The following is a 16,525-nucleotide window of genomic DNA, read 5'->3' as shown; positions in this document are numbered from 1 at the left end:
TGTGGGGGGGGGGTGGAGAATGGAGGGTTTTCAAGACAAGAGGTGATGGGCCTGCCTCTGCATAACAACCATGGCCTTCCTGGGGGGTCTCCCATCCAAGTACTAAGAGCCAGCCCTGCTCTGAGATCAGATGAGATTGAACTTGCTCATTAGACCCTTTCCCAGGGGAGGAATGAAGGTGATTCATTGGCCCGCACCTGGATGGTCCAGGCTGGTGCAGTCTTTTCAGGCCTCTGAAGTTAAGCTTGCTTAGTATTTGGATGGGAGACCATCAAGGAATTTCAGGATCACTACACAGAAGGGCCAGGAAAACCATCTGGGAACATCTCTTGCCTTGAAAACTCTACGGGGTCACCATAAGGAAGCTATAAACATTCTTCAGGCTTCAAGAAACCCCGGAAGTGGTGGGATTTTGCAGAATAGGGTTGGAAAGCAGAGCTGTGGACAGGTCCACCCAGGGCCCCTCTCCTTCCCACTCCTTCCAGGCACATCATTGGCCATTTGGGACGGAGGGCAGGTCAACATTATATATGGTCATGTCATCCAATAAATGTTTAACACATTTTAAAAATATTTTAAAAATGAATTAACTCCCACCCGTTCGAGAAACCCTTCCAGAGCTGTCATGAAACCCTGTGTGAGAAAGCCTGCACTAAGCAAAAGGATAAAATCCAGAAATCCAGAACTGTAACTTGATGGAAAACGCCTTGACCAGGTCTGACATTTTGGCTCCCGTGCTGAAAAAGCCCAAAACGAGATCGCTCCTTTCCAGCCAGATGGTGTCTGACAGCAGGAGGCTTACAGATCGCCTACACAGTCAACATTTTTATCATTTTTAAAGATCCTTGACAGTCGAAACATGCTACAGCATAAAATGATGTTCCTCTAGTCGTGAAAGTTGTTCACGGAAGATGTGGATCAGACACAGGTAGGAGATCACAGTGCTGTCGCTGTTGCTGTTGCGAGAACTTGCTGCTAAATGGGATTGGTGACATTTCTCTTTCAAATATCAGTTGCACAAAAACAATGTGAAGGCCATCATCAATTTCTCCCAAGACATCCTTATCCATGGTTCCTCTATATATTTGTGAAACAGCCTGGGGGGTGGAATGTATCCAGCTGTCCAAGTTGGAAAAGGGCCAATCAGGGTGCAGCCAGCAATGCTGGCTGCACCCTGATTGGCCCTGCCCCTACAACTCCTGCCCCCCTCCCTGGATGCTAGCCACGTTCGTCTCAGACACACCAGAGACAGAGAGAAACACACAGAGTCCTGCCAGACCGAACAGGAGCCCTCTTATTGCTTCTGCTGCGAGGGAGGCAGAGAGAGACACAGAGAGAGCTGCCCCAAGCTGCTGACCAGCCCTGTTTTCCTCCCAAGAACAAGCCCTAATTACCTGCTCTGGCTCCAGGTGTCCTCTGAGTCCTAGCGCCCATTGCATTCCTGCTTGCTATGGGCTTTCTTGCTTGTATCAGATGAGAAGTAATGAAAATAAGGGCAGTACAGTAAGAATTGTGAAACATGCCTTCTGAAACATGCCTTCTTACTCCTGCACTTTGTAAGAAAAAGTGCTGTTTTTTAAAAAATATATCTCAGTTTTCACTATCTGAAGGAGCCCCAAAGTGGCTTACGAACACTTTTCCCTTCCTTTCCCCAAAGCAGACACCCAGGGAAATAGGTGGGGCTGAAAGAGCTCTAAGAGAACTGCTTTGCCAGAATAGCTCTAAGAGAACTGTGTCTAGCCCAAGGTCACTCAGCTAGCTGCAAGTGGAAGAGTGGGGAATCAAACCCTATTCTCCAGTTTAGAGTCTGCCACTCTTTAACCACTATACCACTCTGAAGCAACCTTTAGGAGAGGGGGGGGGGAAGCTAATGTGCAAGTTTTCAAAATGAGTTTACTCCAGTCCACCCTTCTAAACCCTTTGCCTTCCATGCAACCACCGCGACAAGAATAGTGACAGCAAAGATCTCAGAATAACAGGAGACACCAAAGATAACGGACTGGTTAGACAAACTTGGAGAACTATCCAAAATGGCCAAGCTGACCAGCCAAATGAATAACAGACCTACAGAGCAGTTTAAAGAACAATGGCACTGTTATCCAGATTATATAGACAGTAAGCAAATCTATTAATTGAATAAATGAGGGAATAATTACATATGGTATCAGTGTGATGTATTTTCTTTATTTTCTTCTTTTCCTTCCTTACTTTATTTCTTACAAAAACAATAAAAGCTGGAAATGCCAGCATTAAAAAAAAACCTTTGTCTTCAACCAGTTCAGAAGGATGTTAACTCTGTTTAGGATTGCACTGGGGAGATCCTATGAATAGCTGGTGCCACTGAAGCAATTAAGTATTCATATTTTGTTTTCGTAAGAGTGTAGCTAACAGGAATCTTGAGAGAGAGCTGAACTCCTTGAAAAAAGATCTGTCAAAAAAACTACATGAAAAATTAAAGTTCCCCATCCCATTAAAATGAAACTCGTCTTTCACCAAATAAAGTAATTTACATTTTAAAGTACAAGTAGTTATTCTAATGTTATTCGAGGTATATCACTTGCAAAGGAACATAATTAATGTCTTTTAAAAAGCAGACAGAAAATTTCACTGCATCCAGACAATCTTTTTTATTTTAAGCCATGATTTAAAATCTGGATGTTTATATATATTTTTAAAGTCCGTCTCATGCTTGGCTTTCCTCATCCTAATTTGTGCTTTTTCTGTATGATTTTTGATACTGGATTCATAAAGATCAAAATTCCCCATCTCCACAACCTAACTGTGAAGGCATCTAATACTTCTTCTCTTCTGTGCCCATGAGAGAACCAGATTTTCAGTTACCCATATGAAACGCACAGCCTATCTCATGAGGAAAAACTTAAACATTAGTCCATGATACTGCTGCTTCTGAGTCTGTGAAAGCATGTCAGAGACCCAGACCTGCCCCCCCCTGATTGTTGCTCCTGACACCCCATTTACAATCTCTGAACAATTCCCCAGACCTATAGGCCCCATCCACAAAAAAAACAAAAACCCTCTCAGAGATTTAAATTTAATCAGGCAAAAAAGATGAAATTGCTTAATTGTTTTAATTATCTCAAATTACCATGTGCTTTTACTCTTATTAATGATTGTATTTTATTACTTGATGTTACCCTCCCTGAACCTCACAGGAAAGGCAGGATAAAAAATTATAAAGTTATTATTATTATGGCCGGAAGCACACAGATAAAACAGCTTATTAAATTATTTAAGCCATAAAGAACCAGACAATATAGTATTTAGGGCTTAGCAATAAGAAAACAAAACAAAAAAAGCTAACTTATCTAATACACTGAGTGCCTCCGTACTGATGGTTTAGTCTCTTGCAATAAAGCATAACATATCAAAGAATCCCACCATGGTGCTAGCATAACTCTCTATATGGCCTAGACCCTTGTTATAGCTTCTTGCCCTCTGGCATCACATAGTTTATCAGGATCAAAACTCTTCTCAGGAACTTTCCAGAACATGTGGGTAACTGGCCCTAATTCCCCTCTTCCCTCTAGTTATACAATTAAGCACAGGCTCCCATGATTAACCAATTACCACATTCTTAAGTGTGGCCTTTAAAGGGACAGGGATGGTAGCTGCAGGGTTACTGAAATCACAAACACCTGTGAGCTAAGCCAGGCCTTCCATTCTCATGATGACACATGAGGGGAGGTTTGGGTACTTGACCTCACATCATCCTAAACTGATTGGAAACGCTTAAACGTGGGTTTTTTTAGCTGGCCTTTTGTACTTCATTTTCTGGAAGTATGGCAGATTGGAGGTAGGTTGAGTTCAGTTCAGTTGAGTAGGAATGGGGGGGGGGGTTAATGTCATTGTTTATTTTGTATTTTATTGATATGAATCATTAATGTTGTGAGCTGCTGTGAGTTGGCTGGCCAGGAGCAGCGGCATATAAATTTAACAGATAAATAGAGCATCCTCTCAGCAGTAATTTTCAAGCGCCAAATCTAAATGAGGAGGAACGGTGAAATATTTCAGGTGGCTCTCCCATCGTTATGGAACTACCTTCCCCAGAAGCCCAGCCCATGTCAGACGATATTGTAAAGAGAACCAGTATTCCCTCTAGGCTGTGTGGCTGAGAAATCACTCATTGACTCAGGAAGCCCTGCTAGGCAGCAGTCTGGAGTGACTGGGGTCTTTGCACTGCCCATTGCCCATTTTAAGATCACAGTTCTATACGGCTCTGCTCAGTAAGGGGTGGGGAATTAAAGGGAATATTGAATAGCACTGCAACTTATATTGATGTCTCATTATGGATCTCTTTCAATATAAACTCCAGACTTCTGCACACAAAGAAATAAATCGGAGGAACACCAAAACTTCTGTTTAACATGGTGGGTCTTGTAAGGATTGGTGCACAGCGTTCCTGCCGAAGAGACTTGCTGAAGAAACAAAAAGAAGAGCGCCACAATGGTTCAGAGCAACATCCTAAAACAGAAGCCATATAATATTTTACGTGAAGGCCAGCCCAAATAACATGGTGCAAGCTTTCAAGTGTCAGCAAAATTCTGGTATTATCCCAAAGTTGTATGCCCTGTGCTCATTGAGGTCGACAACAAATATTGAGAAGATACAGAGAGAGAGACATCAGAAGCATGGCCTAATGATTCTCTTGCTTTTTAACATCTAGCCTGAGGAAGAGCTTAGGATAGCGATCCCCAACCTGTGGGCCGCAGACAACATGTGGTCCTTCGACTAATTGGAGGTGGGCCCCGAAGGACGCCTTCCCCCCCCCCCGGCCCTTTACTTCATCCCCCCCAGCCCTTTACAACACACTTGATTGTTGTGGCATGTCTGTATCTTATTTTGAAGGGATGTTTAAACATTACCATAGTGATCAGAGAGCGTTAGGGCAGTGGTTGAGAGTAGAGGAGTAAACTACCCCCCCCCCACCAGGCCTCAGTAAAAGGCGTTGAGTGGTCCCCGGTAATAAAAAGGTTGGGGACCACTGGCTTAGGAGAACTCAAAAGCTTGTGGTGTGGTGTTAGTTTGGACTCAATAAAAGATATTCCATAGCTTGGGGGGGGGGCTGTTTAGGAATGATGGATGGAGTCCTTGAGACTCAGGAAGGACAGTGGCTCAACTCAGAGAGAATTTGTGTTGCACAATGAAGGTACCAAATTCTTATTCCCCCAATATCACATATTCCTCCAAAGATTCTTCTTTTCCTAGGGCTGATGCCAACTAGGTGGACAAAACTGAACAACAGGAGGCCAGTGGTTGCACTTATGCCAAGGCCCTTCCATATGACCATACGAAGGTGTTGTCTAATGAAACTGTACCATCATCAGCATAGCATGCCATGGCGCAATCACTGTGCAGGGGGTTGGACTGGATGGCCCTGGAGGGACCTTCCAACTCTATGATTCTATGGATGATTTCTAATTTGTGTAATCCTTATTGTTTAGTTCATTTTGCCTTATTTTATTTAGTTTGTTTTGTTTTATTTAGTTTAGTTGGCATTGTGTTTTAACATTTGAAGCCCACCTTGAGTCTGAGCGAGAAAAGCAGGCTGTACATTGATGTAAATAAAATGTGAAAATGAGATTGCAAGGATGAATTCTCATTAAGAAGAAAGCAAGGGATAACTTTTTAAAAACAAACGTTCAAGAGCAATAATTAGCGATCACTGTAGAATGAACAAATATTTGAGAATTAGAATTAACAAGGGGCATTTGGGTCATGTTCACAAGGATTAACTACACATCAGTGACCCACAGAAATAGGAGCCATGGATATGTAAGATAGTTAACTGCATGAAGAAGCAGCTTTCTGCCAAGCGACTCCATTTCCCATCTTTAGCCTTTCACCCACATTGTTACGTTTTCGTATGGTGCTATTCACTCAGTTCTAAAAGACAAGAGCCACACTATCGTTAACACATGAGTAAGGTCACCAGATTGTCCCACTTTTGGAGGGACATCTGGGGGCACCTGGCAAATTGTACTTTATGTTGAAATTAAAATATATATATATTACCATACTATTTTTGCATTCTATGGGTTCTATGAAACTTTTTGTTGCTCCATATAGACCAAATTTTTAATCAAGAATCCCTCTGGTCAATGGTCAATGGTGTCCCGCTTTACCAATGTTAAAATCTGGTCACCTTACACATGAGGGATATCACATTACAGGAGATCCAGGGTTAAAGAGAAACACCTACGCTCCATTCCAGTGCCATTCTTGGCTCTTTTGTTGGCCCGTTGGAGATGGCAATGTTGAGATTTTGAACAGGAGCCAAATGTTGAAGACCAGATCTGGAGATGGCTTTCCTGAAAGAGGAGAAAAAGAAAAAGAAATCTTAAATGGCTGAAAATCATTCTCTTCCTATTAATTAATCCACATATAAAAAGAGAGATTAAGAAGAGGCAGAGCATTTCAGAACCCTTGCTGCCTTGAATGAAGATTATTCCTGAACATGCACCCAGATCAAGCTGTGTAGAATATTCAGTGTGTTACATGGCTATGGTTCTGAAAGTCAGAAGCTATCAGAAATGATGATCTCTATTCTACGGATTATCATTGACCATTTATGCACTGAGAACTTCACTGCCCCAGCTCCCGTGCAGGAACACAAACTGGGGGCGGATGAGGCGCACCGAGCCAAATGCTCCCCCATGTGGATGCAGGAAGAGGTGGGGCAACCTGCCACAACTAAAACTCCAGTCTGCAGCCCGGCATGAAACCTCCAGTGCATAAGTGGTCATTGAGAGCCAGCTTGGTGTAGCGGTTAAAGACTCTAACCTTTAGAAATGGGTGGACTCTAACCTTTAGAAATGGGTTTGATTCCCCACTCCTCTACATGCAGCCAGCCAGGCGACCTTCAGTTAGTCACAGTCCTGATAGAGCTGTTCCCACAGAACAGTTTCTCTCACAGCTCTTCCAGCCCCATCTCCCTCACAGGATGTCTGTTGTGGGGAGAGAAAGGGAAGGTGATCGTAAGTTGCTTTGAGACGCCTTTCGGTAGTAAAAAGTAGGATATAAAAACCAACTCTTCTTCTAATTTTATATTGCCCTAGGTTATTTCACAGTCATTCCTTTTCTCTAACAGAAGAAAGGAGCAAGAGTCCAGTAGTGCAAAGTTTGTCTCAGGAGATGACCTTTCATGATTCCCTGCTCACTTTTCCAGATACCTGATCACATCAGATAACTGAAAAAGTGAGCAGTGACTCACAAAAGCTCATCCCCTGCCACAAATTTTGTTAGTCTTTATGTGGTTGGAAACCCTTCATCAGCTAAATTTGTTTGCCTGGCTAACATTAGAAACATCAGAGCAAGAGCAGTTAGTTGACAACCATAACTACTGCATAAGTAAGCATCTGTGGGTGATGCTTTCCAGGGATGGAGAGGCTTCACCGGTTGGCTTCTGCTTTGTGTAGTCAATAAAGTCACACATCTATTTTAAAAACCTGGTTGGGCGTGACCAGGAGCCTTAGATGGCTGACTCAAAAGACTGTAGAGAAAAAACAAACAGAGACCCATCTGGAACTGTGACCCAAAAGTCACTGGCATTTTTGTTTCCCTGGCAACAGAGCAGTTCAAAAGATGTATTTTTCTAGTCACTTTGAAGAGCCAACATTGGGTCACCATATTTGGCCTGTATTTTAGAGGTGAAAAGCAATGTTTGTGTACTCCAGCAGGCCTCCAAGCCAAAGGCCATGTAATTTTAGCCCCATGGAACAAAAATGGAGCTTTATCAACAACCCAATGGATCTTCATACATGTTTGTGTTCTTGCCTTTAGCATTCACAGGTCTTAATCAAGACTGTACATTTTTTGGAGGGGAGGGAATAGTCAGCTGAAGTATGCAAGCTAATTAGTCTATGAGTGCCATTCCCATTAACCAGTTAGATGGCAAGTTGTTCTACTGACATTTTAATGAAAATTTCAAAACCGCAAAGATGGGGGAAGCAAAGTCTTGTCAGGTCCACTCCTTAAAGATGGATGTCCTGTGCCTGCAATGCCTCCAAGGGAGGGGCCACAAACAACCAGTGTAGTGGACAGAGGGTTGTTGAACATGGTAAGAAGAAACTTGGGTTTCTGCTCCAATATGAGGTTTGTGGCCAGCTAGATGAGACAGGTACATCCTTGTCTTTTTCTTCATCTGTCCTCCTGCTTATGTGGAGACAACCAAGAGGTAGGTGGTCTAATAGCTCCAGAACATTTACCCAGATGAGAGGAGCTCCCTATGGTTCTTCACTGCTGTAAGCATTTTTTTCTTCTTGCCAAGTTAATTCGATATCACAGCTGGGCTTAGAGAAAAATGCTTCAAGCATCAAGCCAGGGTTAGAAGGTTGAGATAAGCCTTGAGGTGGGGATATAAAAAAACTGACCCTCTAATCCATTTTCCCACATGAACGGCAGGCATATTAATGCCACTGTCCCATCTAATTTGGCCCTCAAAGTGTAGCACTGGGCATTTCACTGTCTCTCATCTTTACTAGCTTCACAGCTGCAGTGAGAGTAATTAGCAGACCAACCTCACTGTAAGCTCCTTGGAGCTTGAAGGCTGGGAGAAAAATATGGCAAGATCTGTGATAGAGCATTCAGTCCATATAAGCAGAGGATCCCAGGTTCAATACATGACATCGCTAGCAAAAAGCTCTAAAGTAGCCAAATTTGAGGAAGTCTGTTCCAGAGAGGATAGAGAATGAACACAGCAGTGGCCAAATGGACCAATGATCCAACTCCATATATGGCAGATCCCATATTCCATGAACATTAGAACCTCTTTATAGAATCATAGAGTTGGAAGAGGCCATACAGGCCATCTAGTCCAACCCCCTGCTCTATGCAGGATCAGCCCTAAGCATCCAAGAAAATTGTGTATCCAACATTTGCTTGAAGACTGCCAGTGAGGGGGAGCTCACCACCTCCTTAGGCAGCCTATTCCACTTCTGAACTACTCTGACTGTGAAAAAAAAAATCCTGATATTTTTTTACTAATTTAGTTTTTTACTGATTTCAAAAGATATCTGTTAAACTAAACTGGTGAAATTTTGTGGCTTTGGTCATTAACTAGCAATTTTTAGCATTACAGGAAGACCCCCCCAGGACAAAAGTTTTTTTTTTTAATCTAACATTTACCAGTAAGCCACATTCACATAGGAAAATATCATTTTATGTTCCATCATGTTTTTACCAGTCAAGAAACTTATCATATCAGGGCTATAACCCCACCCTCCCCCAAAAAATCTTCATACACTAACATGCCTGGCATTTCCCCCTAAATTCCCTAAAACGTTAATATCAAAAACGTTCATGCCACAAGGACTCTTTCTGACATTTACAGCCAGGCCATGGTAAATGTCCTTTACTGGGAAATGACGGAAATGAGTATGATGACATTTGGAAATTTCACCTGGCAGTGCGATTTCCTGGCAAATGTCAGAAGTTTCTGACATTTCCATTTGGGTTTCTTAAAAATCTTAAGAATCACCAATATATTGTTAACATTCACCAAGTTTTTGACTTCTAGAACAACATACAAACCCTTCACTCATAAATTCAGCAATAGGTTTTGACTCAACTGGCATCCTGTCTCATGCTGAACCTTAGTTGGTTGCAGAAATGCTTCTTCTAGATCAAGGGGAATCAATACGACTTCCTGTTAATGCCATAAATGTTGCTGGGATAATGCCTCGCCCAAAGGCACTTCCAACATAACTAGAAGGAGTGCCAGACAATCCCCATGCCAGTAACTTCAGCCTCAGCATCTCATAAGTCATGTGGAAATTTAGCGTGTTCTTATTTTAGTCCCACGGCTGTCCTGGCCCTGGTATCCAGTTCTGTGTAGGTATGAGGAACATCAAAAGCTGAGCTCTCTTATAGCCATTATCTCATTTAGCTCAGTATGGTTTGTGCTAATGAGAAGGGGTAGTCAACCTGTGGTTCTCCAGATGTCCATGGACTACAATTCCCATGAGCCCCTGGCAGCAAATGCTGGCAGGGGCTCATGGGAATTGTAGCCCATGGACATCTGGAGGACCACAGGTTGACTACCCCTGCTAAGGGGTACCAGTTATTCAGGATCTCAGAAACCATTCCCAATACCAGGTAAGTGAGATTGTCTGACTAGATATGACAAGAACTGACTATAGAACCTTCTGCCTGCGGTATATGTGCTTTACTGTTGAATTATCGTGACTCCCCAAATAGTGTGTGAATAAGAAAAAAAGTGAGAAAGAATGCATATCAGTATCACCCTCTTGTTATATACAGTTGGGGCACATGCAAGCAATTCCATGGAGGATTTAATAATTACACCCAGTTGGCTTGGCAGAACTATCTTGATCAATAGTTTAAATGTTTCTGTAGACCTAACCATATTAGACAAATATTTCACTGTCTGCTAATAATGCCATCCTGCTGTTAACAGTAAATGCTGTTGAATATTCATTTTGGCTGCAAGTAATTGAAAATCGGTTTTAAAAATTAAGAAGCCTAGTTAGACTGCGCTCACCAAAGGAGAGCAGTCAGAGATAATTCATACCTGCGGCTGTTCTGACATTCAGAGATTATCTGACTATGTGAAGGGTGTACAGCAGGGGTAGTCAAACTGCGGCCCTCCAGATGTCCATGGACTACCATACAGCGAATGCTGGCAGGGGCTCCTGGGAATTGTAGTCCATGGACATCTGGAGGGCCGCAGCTTGACTTCCCCTGCTGTACAGTATGGCAAGGGGGGAATGGAACAAAAAACACAGCACATTAGGAGAGCAAGAATTTTCTACTTCTATAGGACAAGGACATTCCGCATGAATTGTCACGCATCAGAGCTAATTCATAATGTATGAATAGGCTCCTAGGGAATATCTGAAGCTGATCTCTTTGAGTAGATGTGTGCTCCTCTAGGCCCTAATGATTGACAACAACTAGTGCCAATCACATGAATCACCAATCACAAGCGGTGCCTCCTTGCCAACTACAACTCAAAATATAGGCCATTGTCTGTTTTCAATGAGTTTTTCTGTAATCAGTTATACATTGCCTCTGTGCAGATCACACAAACCATCTACTCAAGTGAGGTCATGCCAAAGACCGATGATAAGAATCACGTTTTATTTTCCCACTTCAAGAGCATCCAGTTTGTTTGCAGATCGTTACAAAATTCTTTAGTTTGAAGAGCATGTTTTAAAAATCAGATTGAAAGACAAGCCCCGGAGTTTTCAACATGTTCCCCATATGAAAAAGTTTCATATATAGTGGTAGTTATACCAATACCTATTGGATCCAGACAACTCATTTACTCAATCTTGCACAATCTTGCACAATTTACTCAATCTTGCACCCCCATTCCACATGGATTTTGTATATGCAGGTCACAAGTTCCCCAGCCTAGTCAAAGCAGAACCCTCGTTTTTTCATCAATAGAAAAGCTGGTTGGATCTAACCCGACATCTCTATGTTGGATCTAACCTTACATGCTTCTATGCTTCCTTGACCTATTCCACACACATAGGATAATGCACTTTCAATGTGCTTTGGCAGCTGGATTTTCCTGTGCAGAACAGGAAAATCTACTTTGAAAGAGCATTATCTATTGTGTGCAGAATGGGCTCTTGTTATCCTCTGGGGAGCTTCTCCTGTGGGTACATGTTGCAAGTATACCTGTATACTCAAGACCAAAACTGCAGACAAAGGAAAGAGGCTTCCTGAATTTTTGAAGCAAGATGTATTCTGGGAAGGATGGCAAACCCTAGCTGGCACCCCAGTGGGGGGAACTGAGAGGGAGGCATGACACCACCCTCTTTCTCCTTCTGTTGCACTGCTGAATAGGGGCAGAGAATAGGGACCCAGGATAGGACTTTTGTACTTCATAATTCCAGGCTGGGGGGGAACCCGTCTTTACAATTAAACCTGCATTTTCTAAATGCAGAGCGTTCCATGGTTGCTGTCTGAAGCTGCTGGGAGTTTGATCCCAGCAGCTGGCTCAAGGTTGACTCAGCCTTCCATCCTTCCAAGGTTGGTAAAATGAGTACCCAGCTTGTTGGGGCGTAAAACGGTAATGACTGGGGAAGGCACTGGCAAACCACCCCGTATTGAGTCTGCCATGAAAACGCTGGAGGGCATCACCCCAAGGGTCAGACATGACTCGGTGCTTGCACAGGGGATACTCTTACTAATCTTTCAAGAACAGTCAGGAGAAATCCACAGAAGCTTGGCACTTCCAAGACTCCACAAACAAGCCACACTTTATAGTGTGAGTTGTACAAAGTACTTACAGAAATTGCAGAGTTGGTTTTTGAAGCCTGTAGCATCATGTGAGTACTAGATATGGGGAGGAGCAGCCTGCCTGGGATAAGATAAATTTCCATCCTGACAAAAGAACGTCCACCTGCTCCCTAGTCGAACATGAGTTCAACCAACAGGAAAATTACGTCTATTGCATTTGTGCGCATGTTTCCCCCCTCAAGGGTTTTTTCTAAGTAGCAGCCCATATGACAAACCCATAAGCTGCTTTCAAACCTGAGTATAAGTAGCAGTTAAAGGGAAACACCCACTGACATGCAAACAAGACATGCATATTATTGTAGATTGCAGCTTTTGCTCAGAGGGATCTTTCTGTTGTTGTTGGCATGCCACCCACATCTCACCTGAAAGCGATGTGGCTAAAACCGGTTGATAAAAAGTTCTCACGGTAGCTGAACATTGCTTACTTCTCAGATTCAAAGCCATAAATATTTGCCTGGCAAATCAAGGAAATATTGCTTTAGAAACATGTAGCCCGACACCCTCTTGGAAAGCATCATTGGATCCCCTTTCAGGAGACTGACCTTGTATCTGGTGTCTGACACTGAACCATCTGTAACTGTTCTTCAGGCATGTTTGCTTTATAAGTTGGAGACAGTTCATTGATAGCTTATTATTAGAGGCCGGAGGACAATTTGATGCCAATGAAATCCATTCCAAGTTTTGCTTGTTTTGACCGAATCGTCGCAAATGACACGGCCAACTCAATGTTTTATCTAACAATGATTTCTGTGGAAGATACTGCGTGCAAAGTTTACCATGTTTGTACCCATCAATTATTAATCATTTTCTCCCCGATATTCAGTCCCTTGGGGCTGCTGCCAGCATCCCAGATTTCATAAGCAGGAATGAATATAATTAGCTTTAGAATCTTAGAAAGCTAATCTGAGTAATTAATTTTCTTGAACGCTTATACCAGTCAGTGCCAGGGTGGTGCTAGGCACCCTACAGATTGCACAGCAGTGAAAATTGGCATCACATGTGAGTCATACATTTCCAGAGGGGTATCTTGCATCTTCATCTAAATGGGATTCTGTGTTGCTCCAATAATGTTAGAAGAACAGAATGAGATGGAATAGGAAGGTACGGATCTGCCTGCATTTCCTCCAAGTTCTGATTATGGTTTCTTGCATGGGCAGTACACAGTCTATCCTAGTCATAGCCATTGTACTGAATTCCTTCCAATATTACCAGTCAACAGAGATGCATCAACAGGTCGCATAAGTGTACTGGTGTAGCACCTGACCTGGATGGTCCAGGCTAGCCTGATCTCTTCGAATCTCAGAAGCTAAGTAGAAGTGGCCCTGGGAACCTCTTGTCTTGGAAACCCTATGGACTCTCCATTAGTTAGCTGTGATTTGATGGCACTTGGCCATCGCTACATCTGGGTGATGTTCATTGAGGTCTGTTTCCTCTTCTCATCAGGCCAGGAAGCAATTGCTGCCATTCTTGTCTTGTCTTAATTAATTTGTTAAGGATTGGTTTCTGTGGGGTACTATGTTTTTATTGTACTGGTTTTAGGGGATTGGTTTTATGGGACCCGCCTCGAGCCTCCGGGGGAAGGCGGAATATAAATATAAATAAAATGATGATGATGACGATGACAACAACAACAGGCAGAACTGGCCACATTGAAGTTTGGATCTGAAGCTCTAAATGTCTTCATTTCAACCAACTTGAGCGTTTCTATTCTTTTTATATGATGAGATGCGTAGATTTTCTCCTGCGACCTACCATGCCCAAAGATCTATGCCATTTTCTGAGCACTTCCTATTGCAGCCTAGTTGTATGGAGCGTTTGCTGGCAGGGGCGCATGGGAATTGTAGTCCACGGACATCTGGAGGACCACAGGTTGACTACCCCTGGTATGGAGCACCCTGCCAAGGCTTACTTGGAGCCTAGCTAAGTGTATTCAAGACAACTGCATTTTGGAAGCCTCGTGAAAGCATTCCTTTTCATAAAAGCAATCAGGATCCCTTTCTTGCTTTACAATTTGGGCTGCTGATATGTTCATAAAGGATTTAAAAATCTATTTTCCTATGGCTGTTAGCATTATCCATGAGCTGTGGCCTCAAGAAATGCATCTAATATACAGAGGCGATTATGGCAGTCGACATGGTCACTGAACTCAGAATCAGGGGCTTTTCGCACGCCTTCAAAATCGCACAATGGTTGCCAATTGAAAATGCTACTGATTTTCCATTATGCACAACGTCGTTGACAATCTGCCACACACCTGAAACCGATCCGCAAAAAGCGCTTCCTTGTAGCGCTTTCAGGGAAATCCCCAAAAGTGGATTCACCCTCCGGAAAGCACTACACTCCTGCAACCAATCTGCAACACTAGTGGGAAAGTTCTGTGCGTTACCATTGTTGTGGTTTCTACAAAGTCCCTCCCCCTGGCTCTCTCCTCTGATCTTCCGGCAAAGCGATAGCCATTTTTTTTTCTCCGAGCGAGCGGGGCTCAACCCACCAGCGAGCCTCTGTTTAGAGGCTTCCCTGGCTTCAGTCCCTCCCCAGAGCTGTTTAGTCACTAAGCACAGAGAAGCCCGTTTGCTGATGTATTTTCCCTTTATTTTTTACACTGTTTTTGGCCGAAAATCGGGGGGGGGATTTTTTTTTTTACTCGGGAGGAGCGTGGCAACGATGAAACGACAGCTCAAACACACCTGCCAGCTGGATGGGTCTCTCCTTTGCAACGAATCAACACAGATTCGTTGCAATGCAATTCTTAAAGGGAAAGGGGCTGTTTGGGAGCATGCTAACGGCTGCCCATTGGCTGCTTGACGGCCAGGGGCGGGACGAGCTTGGCAACAGCGCTTCCTTTCTAGCGATTTTTGCTGAGACCGGAAGCCTTTGGGAAACAATAGAAACGCAACTGGATTCCACTACAAAGTCAGGTATGCATAATGACGAATTCCACTATTTTAAATGGCGATTTTTCGTTCAGCAAACAATTTGCTATAAGGATCCCGGTGCGGAAAGCCCCTCAGAATTACCCACAGCTGGAAGAGACTGCAAAGGGCCATCCAGCCCAGGCCCCACCTTCTTGAGGGCTTAAAAATCACACACTTCTGACAGGTGCTCATCCAATGTCCTCCTAAAAACTTCCAACAAAGGAGAATCTGCCACCCTCTGAGGCAGCATATTCGAAGAAGAAGAGTTGGTTCTTATATGCCACTTTCCTCTACCCGAAGGAGTCTCAAAGCGGCTTACAGTCACCTTCCCTTTCCTCTCCTCACAACAGACACCCTGTGAGGGAGGGGAGGCTGAGAGAGCCCTGATATCACTGCTTGGTCAGAACAGCTTTATCACCCAAAGTCACCCAGCAGGCTGCATGTGGAGGAGGAGCAGGGAATCAAACCCTGCTTATCAGATTAGAAGTCCATACTCCTAACCACTACACCAAGCTGGCTCTCTTCCATCTACAAACAGCCCTCACCATCAGGAAATGCTTTGTAATATTGAAGAAGAACCTCTTCTTGTCTCTAAAGCTGCAGTAAAACAAGTTGACCTCCCCTCTTCAGTGTCTCCCTTCTACCTAAATGCAGCTATCCTACCACCCCTTGCCCTCTTCTGCTCCAAGTTACACACAGAGTGATTATAACCATTCTTGTTTGTCTTTATTATGTTCAGCAGTAAAGGAGATGGCTCGTTTCAGTCACGGAAATAGCCACTCCAGGCCACCAGAGATGTGCATTTGCAGGACTCCCACCCAGTTATGCAGAAAAACAGGGCTTTGCAATGTGCAGTGACAGGAATGTAAAATTTCAATAATATGGATGGGTATAGGAGTAGGGAACTTTTGTTAGCAAAAACCTGGGAGAATTTAATTGTTTCTGGCAAGCGGGTATACAAATTTGTATCATTTGCTCAAAAAATATGCAGAGCAGTACACAATGCATCCGTTCTGCTGTGAGAAGCACTTTGGCAATGCCGATATTTAATGATAGGCTCCCTTTGCTGGGTGGAAAAAATATTCGTTAATGGACAGCCATTACATTCCAGCTTAGCAAAGACATGGGCAAAGGAAAAACAAGAGAATCTGGTAGATAGAATGTTGGGCTTGAAGAAGAAGAAGAAGAAGAGTTGGTTCTTATATGCCGCTTTTCCCTACCCGAAGGAGGCTCAAAGCGGCTTACAGTCGCCTTCCCATTCCTCTCCCCACAACAGACACCCTGTGGGATGGGTGAGGCTGACAGAGTGCTGATATCAC

At 43.4% G+C, this 16,525-nt stretch overlaps 1 protein-coding gene across 7 annotated transcripts in view; it reads right to left on the bottom strand.

Moving 5' to 3' along the window:
- Nucleotides 1-16,525, bottom strand: part of DGKI (diacylglycerol kinase iota) — a 267,208-nt gene that overhangs the window by 148,041 nt on the left and 102,642 nt on the right. For 6 of the 7 annotated variants that reach the window (XR_013231404.1, XM_077339877.1, XM_077339872.1 and 3 more), the window contains exon 2: nucleotides 6,221-6,329. Coding sequence is in view for 6 of the 7 variants with exons in the window: in XM_077339877.1 (XP_077195992.1) it covers nucleotides 6,221-6,329 (109 nt within the window). In the remaining variant the exon portion in view is untranslated. Of the gene's footprint in view, nucleotides 1-6,220; nucleotides 6,330-6,825; nucleotides 6,955-16,525 lie in introns of those variants that run through there. The other variant, XM_077339878.1, reaches the window with a different exon arrangement.

The sequence above is a fragment of the Paroedura picta genome, chromosome 5, assembly GCF_049243985.1.
Source record: "Paroedura picta isolate Pp20150507F chromosome 5, Ppicta_v3.0, whole genome shotgun sequence".
Taxonomy (NCBI): domain Eukaryota; kingdom Metazoa; phylum Chordata; class Lepidosauria; order Squamata; family Gekkonidae; genus Paroedura; species Paroedura picta.
This window is presented reverse-complemented; position numbering and strand designations above follow the sequence as displayed.